Genomic DNA, 12,427 nt, shown 5'->3' on the forward strand with positions numbered 1-12,427 from the left:
TTTTATTATCTGATTTAAAACATTTATTTACTTTTTTGTTTTCTTTAGCTTTTTGGCACATATTGCAAACAAAGTGTTGTTGTTTCCTGAATATTTGGACTGCTGTACTTTTACATTTGTTTTTTATGCAGGTAAATCATATCATTTCGTTTTTCAGTTTTGATTTATTTATGAAATATACTTGCATTATGAAACATGATGATACTTATTCCCTGTTAGTTCATTTCATACTTGTACTGAATTTTTTTCTTTTTTTTTTGGTTTTCTACTGCACTTTTTACATTTGTTTTTTTTTTTTTTTAATTCAGATAATGAGTTTAATTTAGTTTTTGATTTATTATGAAATATTATATTACTTGTTCCCTGTTGGTTCAACACATTTTAACATGTGTTATTTGTCAGGATTGTTTGGGGGCAATGGGCACAGGTGGGACTTGAAAGTTCACATAACACACACACAACATATATATATATATATATATATATATATATATATATAGTGTGTGTGTAAAAGTAGCTCAGTTAAATAAAAAGTATTTGCATAAAAACTCCCTCCAACATAATTTGTCAATAATGGTTATTAGCATAATTAGCAGCATGTTTGGAGGAAAAGTGACAGTGGATGTTGTATTCCTTTAAAACGCAACAGTTTCTTTGCCAATAATAAGGCAAACAGCCTTTGACTGGACTTCAGTGAAAAGTATTTACTTGTTCATTCATTATTAAACACTCAGCACTCACTGTCGACTCTTCCTTTCTTTAGGCCACTCATTGTTGTAGATGTGTATCGCTGTGTCAGCGCCGCGGTTTTGCTCCGTCAATCTCCACCTGGGGTGTGTTATGGCGGTGACCAATCTAACTCTGCTTTCTTCCTCATCTTACATTTTCTGTCCATACCGAGTAGGATGTCAGGCATCACAGGACTAAGTCAAAGGAATGCAGTCATAATTATGATATTGTAACGGACTGAGACCCAGTGTAGTTTATTCAACGAGTGTTGTGGTTTCCCATGGCCGTGAAGGCATCATTGTTATGTGTGCAGCTTTCTCTGCCAATGTTCGTCTTTGTTTACGTGTTCTGCGTGTTGATTGGCTGGAAGTCTGGAAAAGGGCGGGTGTAAGCGGAGAACGGGAGAACCTTTTTTTCCCACGGGCGTTGAGATAAATGATTGAGCAAGACGATTCATTTTGTGTTTTAATTGTTTATTTTGGCTTCGGCGGGCCGGATTAAAAAAACCAACGGGCCGGATGTGGCCCGCGGGCCGTAGTTTGCCCACCTATGCTATAGATGATGTAGCTCAATAGCATTGAGACACAGCGTTCTGCGAATGCAAAGGATGAAAAATTTTACGCACCTGCAGTTACGTATTACGCATATCATATTGTCCGGTCCAGGCTCCTTACGGCCCAGAAGTGAAACCGATTCAGCTTTTGACCTCAGAATATGAGGGGGCGCTAGCGCACCATCTATATCTATTTCACTACACAGCTCACTTCCGGTGTGGGCCAGAGCTCCTGTGGGCTTCTCTTTTGAGGAAACATACGTTTTTACTGTTCCTTATTTGGTGATGACGTTTCAAAACGTTTATTTTCATGTTAGTTTGACCGTTCGCTATTTAGACCGGACAGACCTCACCCGGAAGTTATTAACGGCAATGGCTGCTGTGTTGAAAGCTGCACATTTCTCCACCATGCGTGTGTGAGAGAGAACCAACGGAGGAGATTAGAGTCCCAGGTAGAGAGTCTCACACACGCCGATCAGGTGCACTTCACTGTCGATCACCGTCTAATTGACATGCGTGCAGGTGTGTGAGTGTGATTGTATACCACTGTAGACCACCATTTTGTCCGGTTACAGTCTGTGTCACGACACCCGTTCATAGCGTGGTAGTAACTGTAGTGTTACGCTCTGAGTCAGATCTAAGTGTTTACAAGGTACGTAGACAGTGCTACATAGTGAAGATCACCTGATTACTGCAGCTTCACTCAAGTCACACCTGCCACTATAGGCAAGTACACGTGGATGGACTGGTGTGCATTAGTTTAGAATACACACACACACCAAACCTCAACAAAATTATGAAAATGACTCAAATTACTCAAAACTAAATATTTATACAAAAAACACACAAAAGACAACAGAAATGTAAAAAAACTACACTAAAAAAAGATACAAAATGACTCCAGAATCACACTACAAAGGCAGCAAAAAACAATAACTATACAAAAAATGCACAAATGACATAAAAACAAAAAATTAAACAATTATATACAGGAAGTACACAAAACAACAGAAATGCACAAAAATATACAAAAGCCTCCAAAAACACAGAAAATGACTCCAAAAAACATAATTTACAGAAAAAAAACACCAAACGATGACAAAAGATATGAAAATGACAAAATACACTAAACTAAATAGTTACACAAAAAATACACTAAAATGACAACAGAAATGCACAAAACTACACCAAACCAAAAAACCTAAAATACTCAAAATAACCCCAGAATCACACTACAATGGCAACAAAAAACAATAATTATACAAAAAATGCACAACAGGACAACAGAAAGATACAAAAATACACACAATGATTCCAAAAATCATACATTACAGAAAAATACACCAAGCAAAAAAAAAATGAGTAAAAAAAAAAACACATTTATCTAGCGCATGTCTCATAGAATTAAACCAGGGAAATTGCACATGCTATTTTACTTTGCACCTGCAAATATACCTCTTTATAATGCTACAGGGTATGTCATTATTATTATGCCCATAATTGACAACTCTACTTAAGCTCCCCTTATTTGAATACATACTTCCGACGGGCACTGTACTAGTATACATAAATGTAATTGGAGTATAAAGCCACAAAAATTGCACCACTTTAAAAAGAAAATAGACTAATATAAGACATCTTTACATGGAGTATAAGACAAAAGAGAAGTGGAAACTTTGGACATTTTTGAGTACCCCAAGTATTTTTTTTCTTTATGTACATATGTAAATTGTGTTGGGCTTTTGGAGTTGGGCACAATGCCGAGGTGCTCCATGGTGGAGAACTCCTCCCTGGTGCCTGCGAGTTTGGTAGAGTCGAGGCGCCGAGCTCAAGTGTAGACTGGGGGGCCCTCCATGGTGATGTAGTGCTCCACGTCATGCTTAGCCACCGCCAATGAAAACGAGGGCGTGGTGATATCAGGGAACTCAGCAAGCAGGCGTGTTCGGCAGACAAAGTGCCCCAACCCCTTCCAGCGCACAGGAGTATGAAACAAAAGAGAAGGTGTCAATCAGGCGGCAGTTAATTAATTGAATTGAGTTGAATCGAATCGAATCAGGGTCTTTCGCCTTTATTGGTCATATATGTTGTTACATATATAAATTTTGTCATCTGCATTTTAACCCATCCCTGAGGAGCAGTCGGCTGCCATTTGCGGCACCTGGGGAGCAGTTAGGGTTCAAGGGACAGTGATTAACCACTGCGCCACAAATAGTCTGTAAGTGCAGAGGAAAGCCGCCCCCAGGAGCAGCGAAGACACATTGGCCACGACGAAGTCCCAACCAAAAAGCTGCTTGCCGAAACACACTTCCACGTGCCATAGATATAAATTGGCGTGCCATTGGCGGCGTCCATTGGGGGGCCATGCCCGCTGGCCATGGTGGTCACAGGCTTTGTCAGCAGGATGCTGCACTGAGCCCCAAAATCGACCGGCAGCTGCTGGCCGAACAAGACCAGCGCCCATAGCTGCTAATGAGCGCCACCCCTGGCTTTTTTCTGGGCCCCAAAACTGCAAGGCTGTCAACAATGCTTGGCCTTGACCACTTATCTTTGCTCTGTTGGCGGGCCGTCACAGCAGCTGCAGTGTCTGGGTCGTCTTATAGGGGTAAAAAACAGGGCAGATGCCTTCTGTGGGGGCAACAGCGCATTTACAAACTGCTGCTGATTGGCGAGGAAAACCCTGTCTACCTCTACAGCCAGCGCCCGGTGGTCTCTGGAGGAACAGGCCAGTGCGGTGTGTACGGGTGCAGGAAGCTGCCGCAGGAAAATGTGGGTCAAGAGGAATGAGGGATATGCCGCACCCAGTACAGCCGGTATCCACTCAATTAACTCGGACGGCTTGCTGTTGCTAAGGCCATTTAGGTATAGCAGGTGTTCGGCTTTCACCAGCTTCGACAGTTCAAAAAGGCTCAATAAAGATTTGAGCATGTCATTCTTGCCGGTAGCAGGAGGAGCCTCTAACATCGCCAATGCCCTGGCCGTCATCGAGGCATCCAAGGCTGCTACAGTGTGGAACTACCTCGTAACATCTTGTGTTATTCCTTTCAGCTGGAACTGTGCTTTGATGTGTTGAAACCACATCCGTGGATTGTGCTGCCAAAAGTCTGGCAGCTTAATGGTGGCAGTGTAGATGGCACCGACATTAGCCGCGCCGCTAGCAAAGACGGCCGCAACAGTACATCTACCACCGTCGTCGTGTGACATACAGTAATCCAGCCGTATTCAACTTGCGCCAGGGGTCACCAATTGTGGAGTGAGGTAAGTGAGAAGACAAGAGACGGAGATGCGTTGAATCACTTTACTCTCCACTTCATATGTGAATGCAAACTCAGCACCGTTATATCTCTCCCTTAAAGGTACAGACCTTTGGTGAATGTCTCTTCAGTCTACTTGTGGGTCACCACACTACAATCCCTGGCATCAGTGATCTATACCAACAGCCAACTTTTTCCACGGCTCTTATGTAGCACTGATGAGATGTTGTTCAAATACTCTGAGCAGGTGAAGCTGAAGAAGGTTGTGCCCCTCCGTCCCAATTTGCATAGCTTCACGAGAAACGGGTGGAGTTTCACGACACAAAAAGTTCAGCGGGAACTGGTTGACTCCATATTTTGAGTGAGTGATGAGTTGCGTAGTTGTTTTGGCAGTTTAGACGATGTTTGAAGCGGCCAGGATGGCAGGTACACCTAATGAACATTCCTTGGTGTCATGTACTCGGTGCACATCGTACCTTTCTGATTTTCTGGATTTTTTTCTCATTTCAAAGCGCTTTGAGACTGCTTCAGTGTTGGAATAAAGCGCTATATAAATCAAGTCCATTTACCATTTACCATGGAAATTACAGACCTCTCTCATCTTTTGAAGTGGGAGTACTTAAACAGTTGGTGGCTGACTAAATACTTTTTCGCCCCACTGTATATAAACTAGCTATTATGACACCAGCAATGTGGACCAGGCAGGTATTACAGTTCTCACTTTGAAAATGTACATTTATGAGGCATATCATTCTTTACCAGGTCCATATGATTATTTTTTGTTAAGTTATTGTATTATTTAAATTTACAAATTCGAAGAAAAGGCACGATGGAGAGGTCATTTCATTTGCACATTTTCTTTGTGTAGTCTTGCTCCTTTTTTCTGCATGTATAATTATCAACATTAGTGTTGTTTTTTTAATACACCGCTCTTTGCTGTTTATACTATACTTATACTTTATTAAACCCCTCGGTGTTTAATAAAGTATTTTCTGATTATGATTTAGTGAAACAGCACTGATCAGCCGATTCGTGTTTACAAAATTTTACTATAACCTGGGTTACTGTTGAAACGTCAGGGAAAACCGGAACATTTTGCTCGTGTGCAGCATTAGCTTTAACAGCTAACTCGGTCTTTCTGCCCTGGAGGCTGATGCCACATTTGGGCAAAAAATGTTTTAAGGAATTAACGCTCCAATGGCAAAAATAATCAAAATCTCTGCCAGACTCGCTTCCTACACCATCAGCCTTGGCGAGTATATCCCTCTTGACCTTTGACCTAATGTGGTTACAAGCACGGCAAAAGATTGACCGTTAGCATTTCTATTATGTTCACATTTATCAGTTGTAGACGGGACAAAATGTGACATTTCACTTGTTACAATGAAACTCTGACAGTCATAACACTGTGCATAATGTAAAGCCACAGTTTGATCACACTACAAAAGTAAATAAGTGAAACACTGATAGCAGATAATGATGACTAATGCGCGCTGATAAATTCTGAATGCAGGAATGTAAGAAGTTAATAAAATCAGTAGGGATGTAACGATTAATCGTAAGGCAGTTAAAAATCGATTCATAGGTATCACGGTTGATATCGATTTTCTGAAAATTGAATCGCAGTACTTTTTTTAACCAGCAGAGGGCAAGTGTACAAGTGTAGGCGGCGGGCGGAGTCTGCTAATACTTTCTTTCTGGCCGCCTTCTACTCTTAAATATGTTAATAAATGATTCATTGCCCCTTTAGCACCGAAAGAATATCTGTAATATTACTTTAATATCTGTAAAAGTCACGTTTTTCTATTAGCTCTGTCTGCTAGCATAGCTTCTCTTCTTCACTGCAAGAATTTCTGCATGCCAACCGACCACTGTGTTACCAGCGCCCTCTGCTGGTCCAAAAAAATCTGACGTAAATCAGTGTAATCACGGTTTTTTTTTTTTTAAAGTCCAATTGTTAAGGCACAAAATACATTTTCAGTTGCACTTTTAAAAAGAAAAAGAACTATTATGCAGTTTTGCATTGTTTATTATAGAACCAGAATTTAAATTAATAGGCTTCATTTTCATTTCTATTATTCCTTTATTTATTTAATTCAAGAATTATTTTTAGTTAAATTGCATTGTTTTGAATAGTTTATCAAGGGATTCTTTTGACAATGAAATATAAAAGGAAAATAATACAGTATTTTCTAGTTTTTTCCCAAAAAAAAAATTGTCTACATTCCCATTTTGTAAAATAAATCGTGAGAGAATCGTATCGTGAACCCAGTATCGTGAATCGAATCGTATCGGGAGTTGAGTGAATCGTTACATCCCTAAAAATCAGGCTTTCCAGACAAACACACATTAATCTGTCATTAGTATGAGGGGGAAAAAAGTGATTTTAACCGTGGTCCGGACAGAAGAATAGGGCCTATCTTCACCCTGCAGTTATCTGATGAAATCAACCTGTTACATTTTTTATCAATGAAGGCATATCAAATTAAGTGTGAGTTGTCATTTTCACAGATTTTCATGACATTTACAAGCGTTGGGAAAAATCCATGTTTCGTGATGTCTAGACTGCCCAAAAAGATTACATCATGATCATGGCCCAGTCTTCCTCCTTTGCTTCAGACCGCCTTCATTGACAGATTATGCACTTTTGGTGGATTTACGTGCGGTGAGCGTGTCAGGAACCTTGACTGGAGAAAACAAGCAGGAGAGAGGCGCGTAACTGCAGGCCCATAGCGAATGTTGCCCCGGGTTTTCACCGATCAAAGCTTTTTGGGAGAGTGGCAATGAGGAAGCCAGTGATGAAGAAAACTCATAATAGATTCACCAAAAAGATTGTGTATGACCCCATGGCCAAATGGAAGAAGGGTCTTCGGTCTGATGAGTACAAAAATGTACTTTTTTGCCATCAGACAAGATCTTATGTTTGGCTGAAACCAAACACTGCACATCACCAAAAACACACCATCCCCACTGTGAGGTATGCTGTGGGGATTTCCCTTAGCCATTGTCCCTGGAAGGCTTTTAAAGGTAAAGGGGGAAAATGAATGCTGCAAAATATACTGACATCCTGGGGGGAAATCTTATTCTGTCTTCAAGAAAACTACAGTGGGGCAAAAAAAGATTTCAGTCAGCCACCAATTGTGCAAGTTCCCACCTAAAAAATTTGAGAGGCCTGTAACTTTCATCATAACTTCACATTGTAGGATTTTTAATGAATTTATTTGCAAATTATGGTGGAAAATATGTATTTGGTCAATAACAAAAGTTCATCTCAATACTTTGTAATGTACCCTTTGTTGGCAATGACAGAGGTCAAACGTTTTCTGTAAGTCTTCACACACTGTTGCTGGTATTTTGGCCAATTCCTCCATGCAGATCTCCTCTAGAACAGTGATGTTTTGGGGCTGGTGCTGGGCAACACGGACTTTAAACTCCCTCCAAATATTTTCTATGGGGTTGCGATCTGGAGACTGGCTAGGCCACTCCAGGACCTTGAAGTGCTTCTTACAAAGCCACACCTTTGTTGAGCGTCCGGTGTGTTTGGGATCATTGTCGTGCTGAAAGACCCAGCCACGTTTCATCTTCAATGCCCTTGCTGATGGAAGGAGGTTTTCACTCAAAATCTCACGATACATGGCCCCATTCATTATTTCCTTTACACAGAACAGTCGTCCTGGTCCCTTTGCAGAGAAACAGCCCCAAAGCATGATGTTACCATCCCCATGCATTACAGTAGGTATGGTGTTATTTCGCCTCCAAACACGATGAGTTGAGTTTTTACCAAAAAGTTCTATTTTGGTTTCATCTGACCATATGACATTCACCCAATCCTCTTCTGGATCATCCAAATGCTCTCAAGCAAATTTCAGACAGGCCCGGACATGTACTGCCTTAAGCAGGGGAACACGTCTGGCACTGTAGTGTGTTACTGATGGTAGCCTTTGTTACTTTCATCGCAGCTCTCTGCAGGTCATTCACTAGGTCCTCCCGAGTGGTTCTGGGATTTTTGCTCTCCGTTCTTGTGATCATTTTGACCCCACAGGGCGAGATCTTGCGTGGAGCCCCAGATCAAGGGAGATTATCAGTGGTCTTGTATGTCTTCCATTTTCTAATAATTGCTCCCACAGTTGATTTCTGCATACCAAGCTGCTTACCTATTGCAGATTCAGTCCACAATTTTGTTTCTGCTGTCGTTAGACTGCTCTTTGGTCTTGGCCATTGTGGAGTTTGGAGTGTGACTGTTTAAGGTTGTGAACAGGTGTCTTTTATACGGATAACGAGTTCAAACAGGCGCAATTAATACAGGTAACGAGTAGAGGACAGAGGAACCTCTTAAAGAAGAAGTTACAGGTCTGTGAGAGCCAAAAATCTTGCTTGTTTGTAGGTGACCAAATACCTATTTTACCAAGGGATTTACCAATTAATTCATTAAAAATCCTTCAATGTGATTTTCTGGATTTTTTTTTTCTCATCTTGTTTCTCATAGTTGAGGTATACCAATGATGAAAATTACAGGCCTCTCTCATCTTTTTAAGTGGGAGTACTTGCACAATTGGTGGGTGACTAAATAAATTTTTGCCCCACTGTATATCTTGGGAGATTATTTTTTTTCAATAAGACAAAGGTGCATCTACTAAATACTGACTTCTAGGGGGTGAATAACTATGCAATTATATTTCTTTAAATATTTTTGTTTATTTGTCATTACTTTGTATAATAAACAAATGTGTATATATATCCGTTTCTGTTTTTCCAATATATATATTTTTTTAATTTCACCTTGATATATTTATTAAATACTGTACTGTATAAATGTTGCTGTTGACCACTTCTATTTACACTTTTTAGATCTCCATGACTGAGCCGTGGGCTGCGGCTCAGTGCCATCCCACCTTTCGAGTGGATTGATTCTGCGGACAGGAACCTGCGAACCCTCACCACTTCTTGTACTCCCCTGATCCCACATTGCCCCCCCCCCCCCTCCCCCTCCCCCCCCCCACACACTCCTCTTCCCCTTCTTCCCCCTTTCCCCAGCTTCTTTGTGTATGACGTCATGAGCATAATAATTGCTCTTGGAGTGAACACACCTGAAACCTCCTACTCAGATATGGCTGCTGGATCCGAGTAAGTAGCTTGTATAGCCAGATTATTCTAGTGTAATTTGTTGCCTTCATTGTGTTTAAGTATTTTGCTTTTGGAAATGTTTTTTTCATTCAGGGAAGCACCTAAAAGGATATTATTAGTCAAAATTGAGAAAACCAAGGCCGAAAACCTAAATACTGTGCAAATTAATAATATTGCTTAAAGGCACACATCGACTTTTGACTTAAAGAGTTCACCCATATGAGTTATTTTAAATGATTCCTCAGGCCAATATACAGTGCTTGACAGTATCAATGCTCAAAGCGGGGCTTCCCTCTTGAAATACTGACTATGTAAGTTTGGAGGAGACGGACCATCTTTCACCAGGTCATGTGACCTGGAGAATGCCTGGAGAACGTTTCACTTTACGGCAGTCACGTGACCACAGGCTTAGATATATATAGTTCCCCTAACATACGGGCATTTCCCGACCCGGCACCATTGCTGTGAGCAACTGAAACGAGTTAGCCTCCATTTACAGCCAAAAGAGCACAATTTGGTAGTTTTGTGTTGGGTTAATGGTGGACAATCGCTGCGATAGTTGAGTTAAACGTGGATTCCATAGTAAGGTGTCACGGCAAATTTCCGATTGACCTCATTTGGAGACGTGATTTGTGCCCTGGTTGAATGATGATGTCCAGTCAAAGCATGATTTTATAAAAAAGGATTTATTATAAACTAAATGAAAAATAGTACAAAAATAAAGTTTTCCATCCTGTTGGAAGGAAAGGCGGCCAGCAACAACTAACTGGGAAAGTTCTACAGCTTAAGCTTTATACAGATAGAGAATAAAGTTCCACCCTGATGAGAGGAAAGGAGGGGTTCAGATGCTCCCAGCAGTGGAGATGTTGGAGACTGAAGAAGAGGTGGATGTATTGAGGAAGGTTGGCGCCACTGATATCTGTCTTTGATAGTGCGTGTGCGTCAGCATGTCAGCCCGTCTTTGGCTTTGAAGGTTCAGGCTGGTGTCTTATCTGTGTGCTAACATGACTCAGCTGTTCAAAAGTGCAAAGAGTAATGCAGTCATCGTGTTTCAACACATGACAAATTGTACACATTAATACACATTTGATGATATAATGATTAATATAATAATTGCCATAACAAAGGGAAGTCAGTAAGTTAGATATGTAACGTCGGGATAAGGATTGGCTCTCAGGGCTGGGCTTGCACCGCTGCTACAGTCTACGGGCTGGAGTAGCAGCTGCCACCGCCGCACTCATCTCTCCGCTGCCGGAGAAGCGGGCCAGCCTCGCCGCGTCAGTCCGCCTCGCCTGTGGCTCTCCCACCTACTTCCTGGCTTCGCCGCCGTTGTCAGCCCCCTTCGCCGGGGGTTTGAGGGGACGGACGGCCCTGCGCACACTGCCCATCATCTCGCTACCCCGACCCTCTGCGAAGTGGGCTGACGACTGCAGCGAGGCCAGGGAGTGGCGGGAGAGCACCACCAACGCAGCGAGGAAAGCCGAGTGCCGGGACTCCAGCGGCGGGGAGAGAAGGGCGTTGGTGGCGGCGGCTGCTCCAGCCTATAGACTGTAGCCGTGGCACAATCCCAGCCCTTAGAGCCAATCCTTAACCCGAAGTTACAGGTCAACTACTGTCTGCATACACAATCAAAAGACAAGGGAGGCTGGCCCGACTGACTGTTTGTTGATTTTTGCGACAGTGCTGCAGCGCTTGTGGCCACGAGGGGTGCTTGTGTGAAAGTAACCGGTCTAGCGCTCCTAGTGGCCAAAAGTTGCACGGTGTGCCTTTAAATGAATAAATTAAATAAAAATATATGACAATCTTTTAGTCGTGACATTCCAACAATGCACAATATAAAATGAAATAAATAAGATATTTAACTTATACAATAAATAATAATGTACAACTGACTGGGCTGCCGAAAAATTGAATATTTTCTCTCATAATACAAAGTGCATTTCAGTTTTTAATGAACAGCAACTTCTCTGCTTTAACAGTTTGTGAAGTCTGACCCTGACTCTGTCAACACTCTGCTTTCCTGCTCTGACCACTTCTTAGTCTCCAAGCAGGTTCTCTGCATTCATTGCGTCATGTATAATTTTTTGTGCCTGCAGCTTTAATCCCATCCACTTAATGATCTCTTTAACGTGGACCAAGTACAGATGTGATAAAGTGCAGTGGATATCTGTGAAATGTGTGCAGCAACATGTCACAGTGAATAGGGTCCGTCTGTCGACGTGACAGAAACATAAATCACGCTTGAGTGTGAAGTTTTCATTGTTTCACTCTTTGCAAACCTCTGCTCAGAAGACACTCAGGTGCGTCGAAACATGACTGCTCCACGGACACATGGGCTCGTATACAGACACATACTGACTGTGGTGTTTGCTTGGGTCATTAGATCTTGTTTCGGCTGGGTTGTTTTGGTGAATAAAAGGGTTTCAGCCGAAAAACCGCAAACGCACTTTTGGGCCATTTTCGGCCCAAAATTTTTGGTGGCCAAATTTTTGGTGCATCATTACTCTCATGGGTTGGTGGAGGTAGCAGATATTGTGTCCGAATGAATTTCATGGCCTATGGGGCTCTGTACTTATGCCAGGGATGATGATCAATAAATCAATTAACCACACGGAAATTGAAATTGAACTTTGCCGAACTAAATAAATTGCCGTGCATGGGCGTTTGTTTTTCTCGTCTCCTGCCTCCAAACATTGCGGGCCGCTCCAAATAGATTTAGGCGCTGTGTGTCCTTGCTCTATGAATATAGCATGTCATTACAACTCCTGTA

General features: G+C 41.8%; 1 protein-coding gene across 5 annotated transcripts in view; it reads left to right on the forward strand.

The window, feature by feature from the left end:
* The window catches only part of setd5 (SET domain containing 5), an 81,994-nt gene that overhangs the window by 30,652 nt on the left and 38,915 nt on the right, over positions 1–12,427 (forward strand). For all 5 annotated transcript variants that reach the window (XM_028447726.1, XM_028447729.1, XM_028447727.1 and 2 more), the window contains one exon: positions 9,382–9,657. In XM_028447726.1, coding sequence (XP_028303527.1) covers positions 9,587–9,657 — 71 coding nt within the window. In that variant the 5' untranslated portion in view covers positions 9,382–9,586. The remainder of the gene's footprint in view (positions 1–9,381; positions 9,658–12,427) is intronic.

This window comes from Gouania willdenowi, chromosome 5, assembly GCF_900634775.1.
Source record: "Gouania willdenowi chromosome 5, fGouWil2.1, whole genome shotgun sequence".
Lineage (NCBI taxonomy): Eukaryota > Metazoa > Chordata > Actinopteri > Blenniiformes > Gobiesocidae > Gouania > Gouania willdenowi.